At 49.0% G+C, this 18,462-nt stretch overlaps 1 protein-coding gene across 6 annotated transcripts in view; it reads left to right on the top strand.

Moving 5' to 3' along the window:
* The window catches only part of EIF4G3 (eukaryotic translation initiation factor 4 gamma 3), a 128,647-nt gene that overhangs the window by 31,862 nt on the left and 78,323 nt on the right, over positions 1–18,462 (top strand). For 5 of the 6 annotated variants that reach the window (XM_082070107.1, XM_082070109.1, XM_082070110.1 and 2 more), the window contains exons 2-3: positions 5,874–5,949; positions 7,589–7,732. In XM_082070107.1, the coding sequence (XP_081926233.1) occupies positions 5,874–5,949; positions 7,589–7,732 (220 nt within the window). The remainder of the gene's footprint in view (positions 1–5,873; positions 5,950–7,588; positions 7,733–18,462) is intronic. The other variant, XM_082070108.1, reaches the window with a different exon arrangement.

Raw genomic sequence — 18,462 nt, forward strand, 5'->3', positions numbered from 1 at the left:
TTTGAAACAAGTTTTATTATAGGGAGAGCGTCCACTGGGAGGGTGGAACCAGCTGGGATAAGGAGCGAAAGCTGGTGGCACTGGAACCTGGACAAAGCTCGGGGGCTGATATTAATGGGTATTAATTGGAATGGCAGAGCGGTGGACAGGCCTCAGCGCTTTGGGTTATCCTCAAATAGTTCCAACGCGGAACAAGGTCCTGCGGTCAGTAATTGGGAAGAAAGGAGCCAGCGAGACCACGTGGAACATCAGCGATAGTTACGAGGTGCGCTTCTGGTACAAAACAGAAGGTAAATACCTTATTGAAGGTATTTGTTACAATAGAAAGTGTCCCATAAATGAGAGCTTTAAGAGGATTCAGTGTTACTGTTAAACATGCAGAATAACACGAGGGATTAAAAAGGTCGTTTACACAAACACTTCATTGATCCACTTAAGATTTATATGTTTGACAAAGGGCGGGTTGGTTGTGAATGTTCACTACACGTGTTGCGGTCAGGAGCTTTATATTGGGCCATGAAATGCAGAAACAAGCTTAATAATGGTATGTGCCATAAGATTGCTCTGGGTACAGGCGGTTACAGGTGGTGAATCTGGGGAGGCGATGTGCTGCTCTATCGCATAGCTTGGTAATTTTAAACCATCAACCCCATTTTTGTGACTTTACAAACACCTTTTGTTGTTTTCCTTGATTTTTCAAACATTTGACTCACCAGAACCGCATCCTTCATGTCAGAATTAAATATTGCTGTAAAGCTGACGTGGCCTTCAAGGAATTCTTCACCTGCAGCTCCTAATTTTGACCATATTTCTGAGCGCTCATGGCAGCAAAAAGTTATATTGTTCTTTTTTCCCAGCTAAAATGACAGTGAACACCCAATATTGAACCAACAACCCTGTGGTACAGTCAGCGCTCTGATCCATCCTTCTCTTTGACATCTCATCGCGTTGCGTGATACCAGTTGCATCTAAGTAAACTAAAATAAACCCGCAGATTAATATGGAGGGGCAGCTCATTCCTTTGGGGTTCGACCGAAAGGCAAGAAAATAAAACCATGTATAAATTAGAAAAGAAAACCCAAACCCACCCGCACGGGTGGGAGACGCAGGCGCTGGTTGGTGGTTTATCAGGTTCTTAAGCCTTTAAACGTTTTCCAAAGTCTTTGAATTACGTCAGGCTTGATTTTTGTGACATTAATTATCTCTCGTCTCTTATTAGCAAGAGCTGCTTAGCAATGAGGGGGATAAGGTGCCCGGTTCCTGTGAGACGGTGGGAAAGCGGAGCCGCCAGGGACGCCGGGGAAAACCAGCGGGGGCCTCTGGGATTAAGGGCTCGACTCTGCAGATACGCCGGAGATTGAATTATAGTCGCACGGGCCACGTTAAACCTGGGTTTATCTAAGTCTGGAACAGTTTGCTTTGTAACTGGATGGTTTTTATTTCCTTGCATGCAATTTGTTTGGTTGTAATAAGTATTTCAGAGCGGATGGCGCTCTTTTGATCTTATATATATTTCTTTTCCGTGTGACATGTCACTTTGGTGGTGTTTTGAAGGTTTTAGTTTGTTTTCCCAGCTTTCCTTCCCCTGGCTTCCGCAAAGCAGCCTGTGGAGAGGAGTTTATTTGCAAGGGAAACTGATTCCAAAGCGCTTGTGAACCACGGGCTCCGTGGTCTCGCGGCGCTTGGGGCGGCCGGCGGAACCCCCAGCGCAACAAGTCACAAAGCGTCTTGCTGAGGAGCCTGCGCCGCGATTTAAGTCTCTTTCCAACAGGGAGCACTGACGCTTTCCCAGCTCTTCATCGCAATGCAGGGTCCTAAAACACCTTTGCTGTAGGTGAGTTTATCTTTTTACCTTCCGCTTGCTTTTGCAGGCTTGATTTTTGTATCCTCTTTAAACACGCTCGGCGGAGCGGGATGCTTTTCCCTTTTAGCCTTTTAAGCGAGTTCGTGCGGTTTCCGAACCTAAACGAGGTGCTTCTGCTGTTGGGATGGTCACCTCCTGCGTTTTAATTGCGTGTTAAATAGAGAAGAGGCTGCAGAGGAGAAACCCTCTGATTTTAACAGCTCCTTGCTGTCAAATATCCCCCTGCTCAGAGGCTTCGAAAAAATCCCTTTCGCCAAACAAACGGAAAGAAGCGCTTGAATTTGATGTGGTTTCTTCTGTAATCTCACTGGATGATCTTTATCTTGCGTTTTTTCGGGTGTTTAATACAGAGTTTCGGTGCAAGCGGGGACACACACGGGGGTTATTGTATAATTCGCTCTGTTTCTGTGCAGGGATAAAAATCAGTCGTTCTGGGATGGGTTTTGTGTAACGCGTCCGCATACGTGTCCTTGGGTACCTGCGGGTGTTTTTATTCCTGGGAGAAGGTGCCGGCGTCTGGGGGGGAAGAAGGAGGGTGAAACGGTTGCTGGTTGCTATAAATGAGCCGAGGTGAGAAGCTGCTTGAGGGAAAACGAATCCATTTGGGAATAAAACACAATAGTGGTTTTTCTTTCCCTCTCCAGTCTTGGAAGCGGGAACAGAGCAGAAAAACTTGTTCCAATTCCTGCCGTGAGAGCTTATTTTACTGCATATCCTCAGGTTGTTCGTTGCTGTAAAAGTGCATAAGAATCTTGTGGTTATTTCAGTTTTGTGGGATGATTAGAACAAGCAGACAAATGTGATTTCTGCAAGAAATTCCTCCGGAGTTGTATTTAACTCTGCATGTGTTGGTACCTCCAAATGCTCCAGCTGATGGGCAGCTCTGCTCTGCATTTCTTTTCTTGAATCACTTTACAATCACATTCTCCCTCTCCGACTGTGTCTGATTAATTAAAAGATACCCTCCTCCTCTTAAGGGCCACGTCTGGTTTCGAGAAACCCTCTGTTTGCTCTCCAGGTGTTACTCTCTTCACTTACGTTTTCCTACCGAGTCTTTAACAGCTCCTGCCATTCCCCTGCTCGCGATTGCTGCTGCGGCCAGATGGGAGGAACACACTTTAAATATGTATATAGAAATATTTCACGGGTTAATGAGCCCTGAACAGCGACGAAGAGAGTCGGTGCTTCCCATCGGCCTGATTTCAGAGGTTCCCCTTGTTCCTTCGTCTCTTGTCCCTGCGGTGCTGGAAGGAGCTCTGAGAACGGTGTCAGGTTTGCCTTTAGCTTTGCTTTTCCACCCTCCCCTCTCCCTTCCCTCCTTCCTGGATCATTTCGGAGGCGGCTGCACAAATAGCAGCAGCGGGTGACGTGGGCGGCGAGGACACAGGAGGAGGAGGGCGCAGGATCCTCCGCAATCGGGTGCCAGGATAGTAACGCCGAAGAGCTGCTGGGATTATGCAGCGCATCCTCGTTTTCTCGCCGCCGTGGTTAATTAAGCGCCGCGGTAGAGCCGGGCTGGGTTGTACTTTAACACCGAGACGTCGCTGTGTGCGATGGGGTTGGTGCCATTTGCGTCTCGACGGTACCGAAATCTCCGTGTGGTGGAACAAGACGAGTGTCCCGGGGACGGTTTGGACGTGGATAAGATGATGCTGATGGATGAGATTTCGCTTCCCACCCCCGTGACATCCGTGGTGCCGCTTTTCACCTGCTTCTAGGAAAAAGAGCCTCGTTAGCGAGTCTGCTGATGAGCTTTTGCCTGAAATACCAGCAATTTACCCCAGGATGGGCTCGTTTGGCATTGGGAGCGCAGGGAAGGTGGCGGCTCCTCCCGCGAGCAGAACAAGCTCTGGGAGGCTGGTGGGGCTGTGGGACCCGCACACCGGCCCAGCCCTTCGCAGAGACTCACATATTGGTAATAATCGCTTTCTGCAACCATTATCTCATTAAGGCTTCCTGGAATTTAAAGCATTTTGGGCCCTATCAGTCTCACGGTCAGGTCAACAAGGTTTCTTTTTAATCTGATGGGAATCATCACTTCCTAGAAGTGATTTTAACCGGTAACTCTGAAAATCCCCCCAAACTGCCCATTCCTTGAGGCAGCTCTTCCTGGGGGCAAAAAGAGAGGCCGACTCCGCTCAAAGAAGATTATATTCTCCTGGCTTATATAAGCTCTAAAATAAGAAAATAAATCCTAACCTTCTGGAGGATGGAACCGTTTTCCAAACTCAGGAACCATCCCTTTCGAAGCCACAATTGGTTCAATTAATTGTCAGAACTGCCTTGAGATTGGAAATCTCGGCTGTGACAAAAGCAACTGCTTAAAACCGCGTCCCCATCCTGGCCCGGGTCAGGGGGTGCTGTGGGTGTCGGGACAGGGTTTTCCAGTGTGTTTCTAATCCTCCTCTCCCAAATTTTGCCCTTTTGTCGGTGTTTTCCGAAACTCAGGAATGAATAGAAACCCCTGGGGATGAAGGTTGGAACCTGTGGCAAATCCTCCCGTTGTTTCGCTGCACTCGAGATTTTCCATTTACCTCGCTTGTTAAAAACCTCTTTATTTTATTAAACCATAGTGCTTAGGAGCAAGCGGGCAAGTCTGCAAGTTGGAGATGAGCCTTAAAACCTGATAAAACAAGCTCTTGCACTCGTTTGAAAGGAAAATCCAAGGGATGTAGCTGAGCGAGCAGCGTCCGGGGAGCCAGCGGCGCCGGGTCCTCCTCTCGCTTCCCTGTGTACCTGCGGGTTTAACAGGGCCGTGACTTAGTTGTCAAGGTCAAGGACGGTCCTTTCCACGCGTAATCCTATAATGCAGGGGGTTTATGGCGTCTGGTGTTCCAACAGCGGGTATATAACGAAACGGGGAGTTTTTAGGGGAATTTCTCAGCCTTTTAGTGATGTGTTCGGTATTGAAACAGTGGGATATTGTAAATCTGCTTCTGCTCTGCCGTAGCACGGCTGTCGGAGGAGGAGATCGGGCTGGGCAACGGTCCAGAGGTTGTGTCTGCACCTTCATTTTGTACATTGGAGGGGAAGGGAAGGAGCGGGACATGGCGCTGGCATCACCAGCACCTCTGGTCCCTGCGGACGTTTGGGCAGCAATGATGCTCGGAGCTCAAACCTGCCATGCAAAGGGAGGATTCTTGCAAACCGCAGCCTGAAAACTTAATTCAAGCAGCTTTTTTATCATTTGAACAAACCCCAAGAAGCATTTTCGTTACTTTTTTTAATGTTACGCATCTGCCGCCCTGTTCCGACGTGGGGCCTGTGTGCAAGGAGCTGAATTAATGTGGCTGCTCTCGTTTTCCAGGAGGCTTCAACGTGCGAAGCCAACAGCAAAATGTGAAATCCGAACGTGGTGTTTAGTGGAAAACCCTTCAGCAAGTGAAATGGGGCTTTGTGGTGCCGGGTATTGAGCAGATGTGCCCGATCAAGGTGTCAGCAAAGTCAGGAGACTTTTCTTTGAACTACCTGCACCTCAGTGTTTTATTCCACAAGTAAACCGAACTCTAGATTATTTGTTTATTGCATAAAGTATTTTTCCTTTATTTTCTCTCAGATTCCTACCTTTTGAATTAAAATGAATTCAAATTTGCCTTTAACCCTGCAGCAGATCATCAGAACTTCAACCCGACCTGTTCTAGAAGCCGTTTTGGGGGTGGACGGGGAAAGGAGCCACTGGTTGAAAAGAGACAAACAAGGACACAGTGATCCCGTGATCGGCACCGCTGCCTTTGTCCACAATGCTGTGTGACCAGCCTGGCCCCAAAAGGCTTAAAAAGGCTTAAAAAACAATTCAAAAAGAAGGGGGATTCTCTTGCCAGGAGGAAGGTTTTGTAGCTTGGTCGCTTGTGGTTCCTCTCGCTGTGTATTTCTCATCCAAATCTGCGTTTTGAAGCCGCGTTTCGCACCCCCGGGAGGATCGTGGGTTGTGTGTGAGTCCCTCCGAGGTGTCCGTGTGTCTGTCTGTCTGTGGCTCCCTCCGAGGGTTCTTTCCTTGACTCCATGGCAGGATCCCCCGGGGTCCCGTGCAGCAGCCGCTGGAGGATCGGATCTTCACCCCCACCGTCTCCGCCGTCTACAGCACCGTGAGTATCGCGGCTGCCGCTTCGCCCGCAAAACCCCATCGTTGATCCATTTGAAAGCCCACAATTCAAAACAAAATCAAACCCACAGCTTCTTTTCCCTCCTACAACCACTGATGCTGCACGAGCGATCTTTTTGTTGCCTATGAGCAAGAAATCTCGGGGATTTGGGGTCCGTTCCCTTTGCGCAGCGGCTCTAGTTTTATGGAGCAGAGTTTCACCTGGTTCAGAATGTATTTGGCCAGATTTTCTCCAGCTTTCCCGGCTCGTGCGTCTCTAAGGCCGTTTGGAGCGCATTAGTGGCTCCACATTTCGAATAGTTTCTTATCGGAAAAACAATCGAGGAGAACTTGTTTTACACTCAAAACGGGGAAATATTGACTGTTGTTTGAGTATTTGGGAGAGGTGCTTTTGTCTCACTGCCCTACCTTTTTGTGTTTAAAGCTCGATTATTAAGGAGTTTTAACATAGGAACGCAGTGACATTTATTTGTGAGCACGCGCTACCGCTTTCCTATTGTTCATTTCTTTTTCTAAACAGCAGTACTGGAAGCCCAGCATTATTTCTAAGCTTTGCTAAACCTTGGGCAAGTCCTATTTTGCTTTTTTGGTGGGATAGCGTCAATATTTTTAATGCCAAACCCCCCGACTTTTAAGCTGCTCTTTTATTTGGAAAACAAGAAGAAAAGCTGTAGGCGGGAGAAAAATTCGCTGTGTTTTTTACGGTAATAGAAGAGCAGAAGCTGCTGTCCGGGGTTTTCTCCTTCCCCCTGTTGGCATCAATAATAAACTACTTTTGGGGCTGTAGAGAAGAGTTTTGTGTCTCTTTAAGTGCTGCAAAGCCCGGCTTTGCGCAGGATTAACTGCAAAGTGTTGGCCTAACCCCTTGGGCCAAGAAAGGCAGAGACTCAGGTAGTAGTTGTGTGTGCATATATATGTGTATATGTATGCAAAAAAAAGCAAACCCAAAGGAACACAAATGCACAAACAGTTGTCATAAATAACTCAGTTTATATTGTGTCTTACATACGCCATACAACACTTAAAAATATCCAGTATTTACATGATTCTCTCTTTTTCCTTCAGTTCTTTTTTTTTTTACACGTATGGAGTCCATTTAAACCACGTCCATCGTGGAGATAGCACAGTGGAGTAAGGTTGTGTGCTGGGAATACGTTTTACACCATTTCACTGCCTGTGTTTTCATTGGTGTTTTATCTGAAGGCTGAGGAAGGAGAGAAGCTGAGCCAGAACTGCTTTGGTGCTTCGTTCTTTGGTGTTGAGCCCTTCGGAGAACAGGCCCTTTGTCAAGTCCTCATTATCCTTTTTGGAAGGGAATATGCCAATTTTCCCCTTATTTTGTTCTTTTGAGCCGCTGCTGATGTGGATCCCTTTGCAAAATCACAATATTGATATCACTGGGAGATCAGCGGATGCCAGGACTGAAGTCAAAGGGAGGTTGCAAAGCTCAGCCAGTTCCTACACATCACTGCTCTGATTTATTGATCCCTCCCCGTTCCCCTGAATCATCTAAATAGTGAACTAACTTGTACAGAGTTTCACCCAGATAAATATTATCGCATCTATAAAAAGCTTTGACTATCTGTACCGATTGCGTTACTAATGTTCTGTTTTACTAACAGTTTATCTCCACACAGGTAACACAAGTAGCAAGACAACCAGGTCCTCCTGCCCCATCCCCTTACACTGCACACGAGATAAATAAGGGACACCCCAATCTCGCCGCGACGCCGCCGGGACACGCGTCGTCCCCCGGGCTTTCGCAGGTAAGACTGGCACCGTTGCCTCCTGCTTTGCTTTTTGGCTGATTTGCAGCTTCGCTGCTCAAAATTTGACGCAACTGTGACCAGCGGTTCAAACTTAATTAGCGAATAATGTCTTTTATGTGGCTCGAAGCTTGTGGTGCCTTCTAGGTAGTGCTCAAGGGCATCGGTTTGTTGTTGATTCCGTAACAGAAACTAAAAGCATCTTGAAAAATAATAGGAAATGCTTATGGAGGAACATTCCTTGGTGGGGCACGGCCTGACTGCGGTTTTAAGCGCCATAAAAGTGCCCCATGTCCGTGGGTTTTGCCGTTTCAAATGTTTCATAGAGGACGCTGCAATTCCATCATTCTCCTGGGGGACAGCAAAACGAATCGCAAAAATGAACGCTAATAAAAGACACGAGACAAAGGACCCATTACCCAAAAAAGGCGCAGAAGAAGAGATAAATAGGAGTTATAATAAGAACGGAGAAATAGCGTTTAGTGAGATATGTGGAATAAATTGGGCTTTTTGTAGTCTTGGTGAGATAAGTCTTGATGCGAGTGGAGAAGCTTATGTTAAAAAGGAAGGGGCAGGAGAGATGGGGACATAAGAGATAGAGGATTGGGGCAAGCGGATGTGTGAGAGCACCGAACAAAGCCTCATGTTTCGTTTGCTCTTGTTTAATTTATCCTTGTTCAAATAAGTGGAATGAAGCAGGAAGACGTGAGTAGGTCGGCTGGTAAGTGGTTTTATTCAGAACAAGATGTTGAGTGGGGATGAGAAGCTGAGGATGGGCTGGAGCCGAGAGCCCCCGGAGTCCTGCAGCTTCCAGACCTGCCAGCCTCTAATTTGGATGAAATACTAAACTGCGGCTGACCTTTTATACCAGGAGATGCGTGAAGACAAATAAGGTCACGTAGGGAGCAACACTTCACCTTCATATTATGCTTTCTAGATAAAACTCGGTGGGTAAACTGGAAACCTGCGTTTGAAAAGGTGCAAAATCTCATCCTTTATGGAGGGGGGAATTAGAGGCTGAAGTATCATCAAGATCACAAGTGGCTTGAAGGCGTTAGTGGCGTTTCTTGCAGTTTTTTTGCTTCACGGTTGTTGGAAATAAAGTCCCTGGTTTGGAGATTGAGGGAGAACATAGAGCAAACCCTTGAACTTTGTCTGGCTTGTGTCACGTATCAAGAAATCCATTCCTGGTCAGCCTTGTCAGGCTAATCACGTGGCAGATAACAAGAAGAAAGAGAACGTTCTAGGCAGCCTCTTAACGAATATTCTAATCAAGGATTCTTGTTCTTCCCTTCATATTTTCCCATTGAGTCAGTGTGTGCACAGAGCGGGCTCCGGCCTCACCTCTTGTGGGATTATAGGGATTCCTAGAAAGCTGGGGTTTGGTAGTAAAGCAGCAAAATGAGCAGTTTCTGTTCTTCCACAGCACCTGCTCACCCCTGAGCACCTGGGACACGGCACCAGCGAGGCTGGAAAGGGGTTCAGGTGTCTTCACAGAATCCCAGAGTGTCAGGGGTTGAAGGGCCCTGGAAAGCTCATCCAGGTCAATCCCCCCATGGAGCAGGAACACCCAGCTGAGGTTACACAGGAAGGTGTCCAGGCGGGTTGGAATGTCTGCAGAGAAGGAGACTCCACAACCCCCCTGGGCAGCCTGGGCCAGGCTCTGCCACCCTCACCGGGAACAAGTTTCTTCTCAAATTTAAGTGGAACCTCCTGTGTTCCAGTTTGCACCCATTGCCCCTTGTCCTGTCACTGGTTGTCACCAGAAGAGCCTGGCTCCATCCTCCTGACACTCCCCCTTTCCACATTGATCCCCAGGAATGAGTCCCCCCTCAGTCTCCTCTTGTCCAGCTCCAGAGCCCCAGCTCCCTCAGCCTTTCCTCACACGGGAGATGCTCCACTCCCTCCAGCATCTTGGTGGCTGCGCTGGACTCTCTCCAGCAGTTCCCTGTCCTGCTGGAACTGAGGGGCCACAACTGGACACAATATTCCAGGTGTGGTCTCCCCAGGGCAGAGCAGAGGGGCAGGAGAACCTCTCTGACCTACTGACCACCCCCTTCTAACCCACCCCAGGTCCCATTGGCTTCCTGGCCACAAGGGCCCAGTGCTGGCTCATGGTCACCCTGCTGTCCCCAGGACCCCCAGGTCCCTTTCCCCTACGCTGCTCTCTAGTAGGTCATTCACATGAACAGTTACAGGGTTACACGTCCCCGCAGAAAGTTTTCTGTAGCCCTGAGCTGTCAGGGTTTGCATGAACTTTGAGGTAGTTTTTGTTAACACTAGAATTCTGGATGTTCTTACGGATATCTCACTTCAACCCTGTCAGGTGCTGAGTTTCAGTGTTACATTATGGTAAGGAACTCTCTGGTTGAGCGGGCTGTTGGGTCAAAGCGTTACCTGTTTGGTGCATCTCCTGTGGTTTCATTGAACGGCACCTTGTACTCACGTTAAAAAATGAGGTGAGTGGAAATTTCCTGTTTCCAGACCGCTTGGAGTTTTGTGAACTCCTACTGGGATCTCATTTTGTTTTCTTTTAGATAAGCAATCCAAATCCCTTAAATCTCTCATCACTTGAGACCTTTTCCATCCTGTAATTGTTCCTTTTGTCCGAATCTTGGTCCCCTTCAACCCTACTATTTCCCTTTGGAGGTGACGGGACCCAAGCTGGTGTGATATTCTGATGAACGCTTAATTACTGATTTTATTTCTTCACGGCGATACGACACTTCACAAACTACTCTGTGTTTTAACCTGATGATTGAACATTGAGCAAAGGGTTTGTGTTTGTCCAGCGGTGCTGAACATAGTGGGTATGTGCATGGCGAGCGCTCTGTGCCTTCTTGGGTTACAGAGTAATTAAAAAGGTGAGGAAGAGACCACTTCATTTGAATTACAATCTGATTGGCATTGATTTCTCCACTAGAGCTGCGACTTAATAAACGCTCGTCAAGCCGAGTCTTTCCGATGGAGGGGCTGCTGTTCGGGCGGTAGTGAATGAAAATAGTTGTGCGTGGTTTTGGGTTTCAAATATCACGTAGGTCTAAAAATACTTTTAGACCAGAGGTGGAGCGTGTTTTACTCGTCTGTGCGCTCACGGTGGCTCTGAGTGATGGAAGGTTCCACCAGCGGTCCCCTCGCTGTCCTGGCTGATCCAGGTTGGATCTGAAACTGCAGATAAGCGATAAAAGGAGCCCGTGTCCCTTAGGAAAGGGCTGCAGGTCTGGGAACTTGTGTGTGCCAAACAGGCAGCGTCGCGTTGAGCGGCCGGTGAGAGTGGTTTGGGAACCACATGGAGACGTGGGGGTGTTTAGTGTGTCCTGTGGGAAGAAAAGTCGGGTGTAAGTGTATGTTGTACCTTTGTAGCTGCCTTTCCTTTAACTTTCTTTAGACAAAGCCATCCCAGGCCATGCTGACCAGGGCTCTGAGCAACCAGAGCTGGTGAAGATGTCCCAGGGGTGGCACTGGGGGAGCTGGGAAGGTCCCTCCAACCCAAACCATCTGTGATTCTATGGAACAAATGCTCCTGCAACGCTCCGATTTGGTGTCTTTTTCACTTATTCTTCTACCTTTTCCATTTGATGTAGCCGAAACGAGAGAAGGGCTTGCCAGTCTACTTCCTCCAAAGTCTTTTCTACCAACCAACCCTGGAATTTGTGCAGCAGAAGGAGAAGAGCTCGGCCACGATGTGAAGCCGTCGCGCCCCCCGGCTCCGCAGTGAGAGCCGGCGGTTCTGCTTCCCAAATTCCAGGGCCCTGAAGTCATCCCGCTGCTCTCAGGAATGCGCCCAACGCCGCCAGCGCTGGGGAATGCGCCGCACATGTTGCTGCCGTGATGTTATGGCCAGATATGGCCCCGTGTATGTTGAATTTCATATTTCTGGTGCTCTTCGTGCAAAAGGGCCCCTCGTACAGGCTGGGGGAGGAGGGACATGTCTCCTCTGCCCCTTTTCTTGCCTTGCAGAGTGCAGAGAAGTGGCTGATTGGAGACAATTTGCTTCCTCAGCATGCAGGGGAAAGGGGAAATCATTGAAAAGGGGAAGAGAAGCTTTTCCTTGGGCCTGGCAAGTTATCCCGAGATCAGGTATTAGGGACTTACAGTGTGCCGGGCACCACAGGGTAACTCTGTGCCTGAGCTCTCATCCGTGATGGATGTGAGAGAGTCTGGTGTGGGCAAAGAGCTTCCACACAGGCGGTTAACGCAGAGCAGCTGAAACGCTGTAAATCTGCCCCCAGCTCCGGCTTTACATTACAGTAATTTATGGGGTGGCCGTGCTGCGAGATGGGAATAATGAGAAAGCAAAGCTCTTCCGAAGCAGCCAGACTGGGGCTCGGAGGGAGGCACAGAGAGGTGATTGAAGAGGAGGAGGCTCCTGCAGCTGTACCACGAGCAGGAGGTGACGTGTGAAGCTGAGGGCATCAGGAGAAGACAATTCCAACCCTCTCATACAGTGGAGCATTTTGAAGGATCCCACGGAACAAGCGCGGTGGGTTCTGGCGTGTGAGATGAAGCAACACAAGGGGAATGGTTTGGACGAGACTCTTGGCTTTCTCCACCTCAGCTCTAAAACTGCGGGCTCTGACGTGTGTGCCGAGGGATTCCCGCAGTCCAGGGCCGCGGTTTGGGAGCGCCGGCTGACCGCGCTTGGAACGCGGCGCCAGGAGTTCCCTCTGCGGTCAGGGAAGCTTCAGCTCTCGTTAGGAACACGCCGTGCGCTGAGCACATCAGCGCTTTGTGCCCACGGCCGCAACGACGGAGTATCCGGTGAGCGCAGGACCCTGTGGCATCCACAGACACCTTACTCGGAAGCTGCTGTAGTTATTGACAGCTGCGTTTAATAATCTTTATCCGTTCCTAACAGTGTCGAGATACCCCCGCAGAAAACAAAAGTGCGAAGAGCTGAATTCTCAGGATCTTGCTGTACAGAGACCTTGACTTTTAGGTGGCGGATTTAAATCCCAAACAGATTGTACTCGCTGGAACTTGTTTCCATCTGTTTCTTTGCCTGGAGTGAAAAGAGTTTTGTGGTCTCATTCTGGCCCTCAAAAATGTCACCATTGCTAAGTGAGCGTTTGTAAGGGCAGCGAGACATTCCTTGGTGCCTTCGGGCCTGGGGTCTGTGCCAGGAATCGTGTCTGGGTGCCATCTGCGGCGCGTTCGGCAATCCCCAAACCTCTCCCCCATCATCTCGGATCCTTCCTACAGGAGTGGAATCCTGTTAGAACCATGATGTTTATTCAATACTTCCCTCCTGTCATTCGTAGCCCGATTTAGATTTTAGATGCTTTTAATCAACCGATGTTTATGAGCAGATTGGAATAGAAGGAGGAATGTAATTTAGTCGTGACCCCGTCCATTCGTGCCCTGTGATAACCCCGGGATGCAGCGGGTGTTGCGGTCACTGTTGGATCCTGGTGTACACAGCTACCTTCTGCATTTTCCTACGTTAGCCATGTCTTCCCCCAAATGAAGCTGCTTCTCATTATCTGAGTCCACGTGGACTTTGTGTAAAGTCAGATATAAACCTTCACGTCCCTTGGAGCACAAGGTGCTCCCTTATTTCATGGTCTCATTTGTACGAACACCCTGTCGGTCATTTTCTGTGTTAGAAGAGCATCTTTTGTGGGCACCTTGGTCAGAGTCGGTTCTCTAAGGCTTTGTGGGGAGCTCTCCACGCTGAGAGCTTTTCTGTCCGAGAACCAACTTGTTTTATGGAAGGGCCAATCTTAGATCGGGTATGGGAACAATTTCTTCCCCAAAGGGCTGTGGGGCATTGGAACAGGCTGCCCAGGGCAGTGCTGGAGTCACCATCCCTGGAGGGTTGGACAGACGGACATGAGGTTCTCAGGACGTGGGGCAGTGCCAGGGCTGGGTTATGGTTGAACTCAATGATCTTGAGGGGCTTTTCTAACCAAAATGATTCTGTGATTCTCTGCTTGAGCACAGGATGGGATGCTCACCCGCATCCTTCACCCCAGGTTGGGATGGTCAGGTGTGGGGCAGGATGCTCGGGCATGGGCTGGGATATTTGCCCACATCCGTTGTTGTGGGGCAGGACGGAGGAGCTGAACCCATCGTTCCATCATAGCAAGTGATGAGACGAGAGGAAACGGCCTCAAGTTGTGTCAGGGGAGGTTGAGGTTGGATGTGGGGAACAATTTCTTGCCCAAAGGTCTGTGGGGCATTGGAACAGGCTGCCCAGGGCAGTGCTGGAGTCACCATCCCTGGAGGGCTGGACAGACGGACATGAGGTTCTCAGGACATGGGGCAGTGCTGGGGGTGGGTTATGGTTGGACTCGATCATCTTGAGGGGCTTTTCCAACCAAAATGATTCTCTGATTCTACAGCAGATTTCCTGCTGATTAAATACCCGTGGAATCCCGTACGTGGTGGAGCAGGTAGAGCTGTCAGTTGGGATATTACTGGGCATTGGCAGCCACGATGATGTGGACGCAGAATGAAAGATTAAACCCTCCTCGTGTACGTCAGGGTTGGACCGGCCGGGGGAGACGTTTGCCCACGTGTGCTGCCCCTCTCCCACCTCCCAACGGCCCATTTCGACTTCTTGGCTCTTCTGTCCATACCAAATAACGAGGGTGAAGAATATTTAACAACAAGCTCTCAATGGTGCTTTGTAGGCAAAACCTGCCTCCCAGAGACGTGTTTAATGAGAAGTCAAGAACTTGACCCTAGTGCTTCCCGCTTGTTCTCCTGTGTTTTCTTCTATGCATCAGGTCAAGACTCTTCCCAACAGGTACTTTAAATGCAGCTGGTTAATTCTGAGCTTGCAGGAATAGACGACAGCAGGTGGAGATTTGAAAATGCGAGTTATTTAATAGCTGATAAATCCAGAAGCGTAATCTCCTTTTGGCCTTTGTGTTTGAGACTGGCTGGAAGCGCCGCTGAACTCTCTGTTTTGTAATAGGATTAGCGGGTTTTTGATGGGGTTAATAATGCTGGCAGTATGTGCTCATCTAACGTATTTCATTATTTGTGATTAATTGCTGTGCTTTTTACCTCCTTAGTTGAAATCTGGACAAATCTGGGCTGGGAACGTAAAGTTGTAGCAGCTGCTGTTGGTGCCTTTTGGAATTTGGGGTGATTTTGTGTAGGGAAACGCAAATTCAGGGGTGTCTTCTAATCTGGGCGGAGCAACTGGGTGTAAAAGCTGCAGGAGGGGAAATGGGGGAACAGCTCGGTTAGCAAACAATTCGATATTTTAACCCACCTGCACTCACAAATCAACACCACAGAATCACAGAGTGTCAGGGGTTGAAGGGCCCTGGAAAGCTCATCCAGTGCAATCCCCCCATGGAGCAGGAACACCCAGATGAGGTTACACAGGAAGGTGTCCAGGCGGGTTGGAATGTCTGCACAGAAGGAGACTCCACAACCCCCCTGGGCAGCCTGGGCCAGGCTCTGCCACCCTCACCAGGAACAAGTTTCTTCTCATATTTAAGCAAAACCTCCTGTGTTCCAGTTTGCACCCATTGCCCCTTGTCCTGTCCCTGGTTGTCACCAGAAGAGCCTGGCTCCATCCTCCTGACACTCCCCCTTTCCATCTTGATCCCCAGGAATGAGTCCCCCCTCAGTCTCCTCTTGTCCAGCTCCAGAGCCCCAGCTCCCTCAGCCTTTCCTCACACGGGAGATGCTCCACTCCCTCCAGCATCTTGGTGGCTGCGCTGGACTCTCTCCAGCAGTTCCCTGTCCTGCTGGAACTGAGGGGCCACAGCTGGACACAAGATTCCAGGTGTGGTCTCCCCAGGGCAGAGCAGAGGGGCAGGAGAACCTCTCTGACCTACTGACCACCCCCTTCTAACCCACCCCAGGTCCCATTGGCTTCCTGGCCACAAGGGCCCAGTGCTGGCTCATGGTCACCCTGCTGTCCCCAGGACCCCCAGCTCCCTTTCCCCTACACTGCTCTCTAATAGGTCATTCCCCAACTTAGACTGGAACCTGGGGTTGTTCCTGCCCAGATTCAAGACTCTACACTTGCCCTTGTTTTATTTCATTAAATTTTTCCCTGCCCAGCTCTCCAGCCTGTCCAGGTCTCTGATGGCAGCACAGCTTCCAGTGTCACCCACTCCTCCCAGCTTGGTGTCATCAGCAAACTTACTGACAGTCACTCTGTTCCCTCATCCAAGTCATTGATGAATATATTGGATAATACCGGCCCCAGCACTGCCCCTGAGGCACTGCACTAGATCCAGGCCTCAACTGGACTCTGCCCCATTGACCACGACTCTCTGGCTTCTTCCCTTCAGCCAGTTCCCATCATCTCTGGAGCCATTTATACTGTCAGCACAGAGGATTTGAGGTTTGAAATCCAGAATAACGTGGTGCTGCTTTTTGCCGCCAACAAAGAACCCATACGGATTTGATGGTTCCGGAGCAATAATTCTGCTTTGTGCTCCTTGTAGCCTGGAAGGACTGTACCTGTGTTCTCCACAGACCCCTTATGGTGCTGTTAGAAACCAGGAATTTATTTAGTTGCTTTAAATTGGCTGGATTCGCACAGTTGCACACAGTGATGTTCCTGGGCTTCAGCGCCACGCAGTGAAAAGTGAACATTTAATCTGATTTCTGCCATCGACTCAAAGGGTCGAGGTTGGAAGGGACCTGGAGGTGATCTAGTCCAAGTATCTACTCGGGGTTTGAGCATCTCCAAGGATGGAAACATCCTTAAAGATAGAAGATGACAAAGCTTTTTGTTGGGTGTAGGAAGAAAATAGGAGGAAAGGGTCGAACCTGCTGTTGTGACGCAAGGATTCATCCTCCAAGCTCATCTTATGTTAAACCGGAATGAAACTCTATAGGACAAGTGAAAGGCGCTTTGTAAACCGGGGTGTTTGCTGAGATTCGCAGCATAAAACAGTTGCAATTATTAAGTTAGAAACACACGGTAAGCCTGAATTTTGGGGAGATAGTGCGTAAAATAAGGACACTCTCTGTCTTTTTCTTTCACCCTCCTCCTTCCTAAGGCCCCTCCAGGAATAGTGAGCACAGTGTGTTAAGCAGGAAGGACAGGGCTGCGTGTCTGTGTCTGTATTGTCCTTGCACAAACTGTCTTTGTCCAGGGAAGAGGAAGCGGCGTTTCCTTCGCTTCCTTCCCTCGGTGGGAATCCGATTATTGGTGTCAAAAGTAGGAAAAACGCCCGTAGTTGTGCGGGTGTTACTTGTGACTCAGTTTCCCCACTTGCAGCCTTTGCCCAGGTGAACCCGTGACACTAAATCACACGGAACCATCGGAAAAAGGTTGTTAAACACGTAGTGGGGCAGGTGATGACACAGGTGATTTACCTGGAGTTGAGTTAAGAATCGGGAGAGCAGCAATTCCTCCTGGTTCAGGAGGTTTTAACCTTTTAAAGGCTGAGTGTTGTATTTACCGACATGGGGGATTTTGGGGCTGGAAATGGGTTTGCGAGGAGGAGCAATGTTATAGTCTTCGATTTAGTGAATCCCAAAAATCCATTTTTATAGGGCGAGACACCTGGAGTTATCAGAGTATCGACATATTAATGAAACGGCTTTTGCAATAACCCGACGTATTGAAATAACTGCGGCCAGCGCTCACGTTCCTGTTGGCTCTTCGCCCCCATCCCCATCCAAACCGTGGGGCTCCCCCGGGCAGAGCTTTGGCACCGGGTCACCCCCTGGTCCCACCCAGCGGGTTTATTTGCGCCGGAATTGCGTTAAATTCTATTTGAAAGCGGAAAACCTCAAGCTGCGCAACTCGTTCAGCGTCAGAGAAGAGCTTTGGTATTCACATCATTGATTTTAATGAGGTTTTGAATATTCCAAGTATTAGATACCGATATATGCAGAAACCCAGGGTGTTTTCAGGTGCATTTTTTGAGACACAGGAGAGTCAAACCACCGTGTATTTTCATTGTACAGAGGTGCTGTGAGCAGGACAAGCTGATTCCAGTGATGCTGGTTAATTAGCAAATGAGCTACTTAAAAAATATTAAATCCTTGCTGCGATAGATACCGAAAAACCTGCGTATTTGAGCGTGTAGCTGTGAATGGGGACTTGTGTTTAATCTGACATCTCGTTTGCAACACAGTTGAAGTATCATTGGGAATAACGAAAGCCAAACGCTGAGTGTTTAGAGGGGATTTGTTTATTGGTTTAATCGCGGTGCTATTTTTAAAGCTGGGCTAGGAGTAGAGTGAGAATGTGCTTTTCTGCGTTATTTGAGAGGAAATGAATACATTTAATAATTCAAGCTTCTCCGTCATTGTTTGTAATATTTGCAGATGAGCTGGTTCTGTATATTACACATAGTACGGATTATTTTCCTACCGTACTCAAATAATTCCCGTTATCCAAGTCATTGCAGACAGCAGCTTCCACGTCTGCCTGACCCTGTTCTGCTGACTGCAGGCAATTTTGGGAGCTGGTTTGGCCCTTATTTCTCCTTTCCTCAGGACTTTGTTGCTGGGACGTGTTGGACCAGCCGCTGAAACAATGCGGGTGTCGTGGTTTTGTCAGGTTTGTCACCGAGGTGGGTGTTTCGGGCTTGATATCGTAACCCCAAGCAAAGCTGAGACCGGACACACTGGGAAGGTCTCCTGGGGCTGTTTTGGCTCTTTGTGGCGGGCAACGAACATGCCAAAGGGAGTGGAGCATCTCCCGTGTGAGGAAAGGCTGAGGGAGCTGGGGCTCTGGAGCTGGACAAGAGGACACTGAGGGGGGACTTATTGCTGGGGATCAGTATGGAAAGGGGGAG

The sequence above is a fragment of the Streptopelia decaocto genome (genome assembly GCF_964273445.1).
Source record: "Streptopelia decaocto genome assembly, chromosome: 20".
Lineage (NCBI taxonomy): Eukaryota > Metazoa > Chordata > Aves > Columbiformes > Columbidae > Streptopelia > Streptopelia decaocto.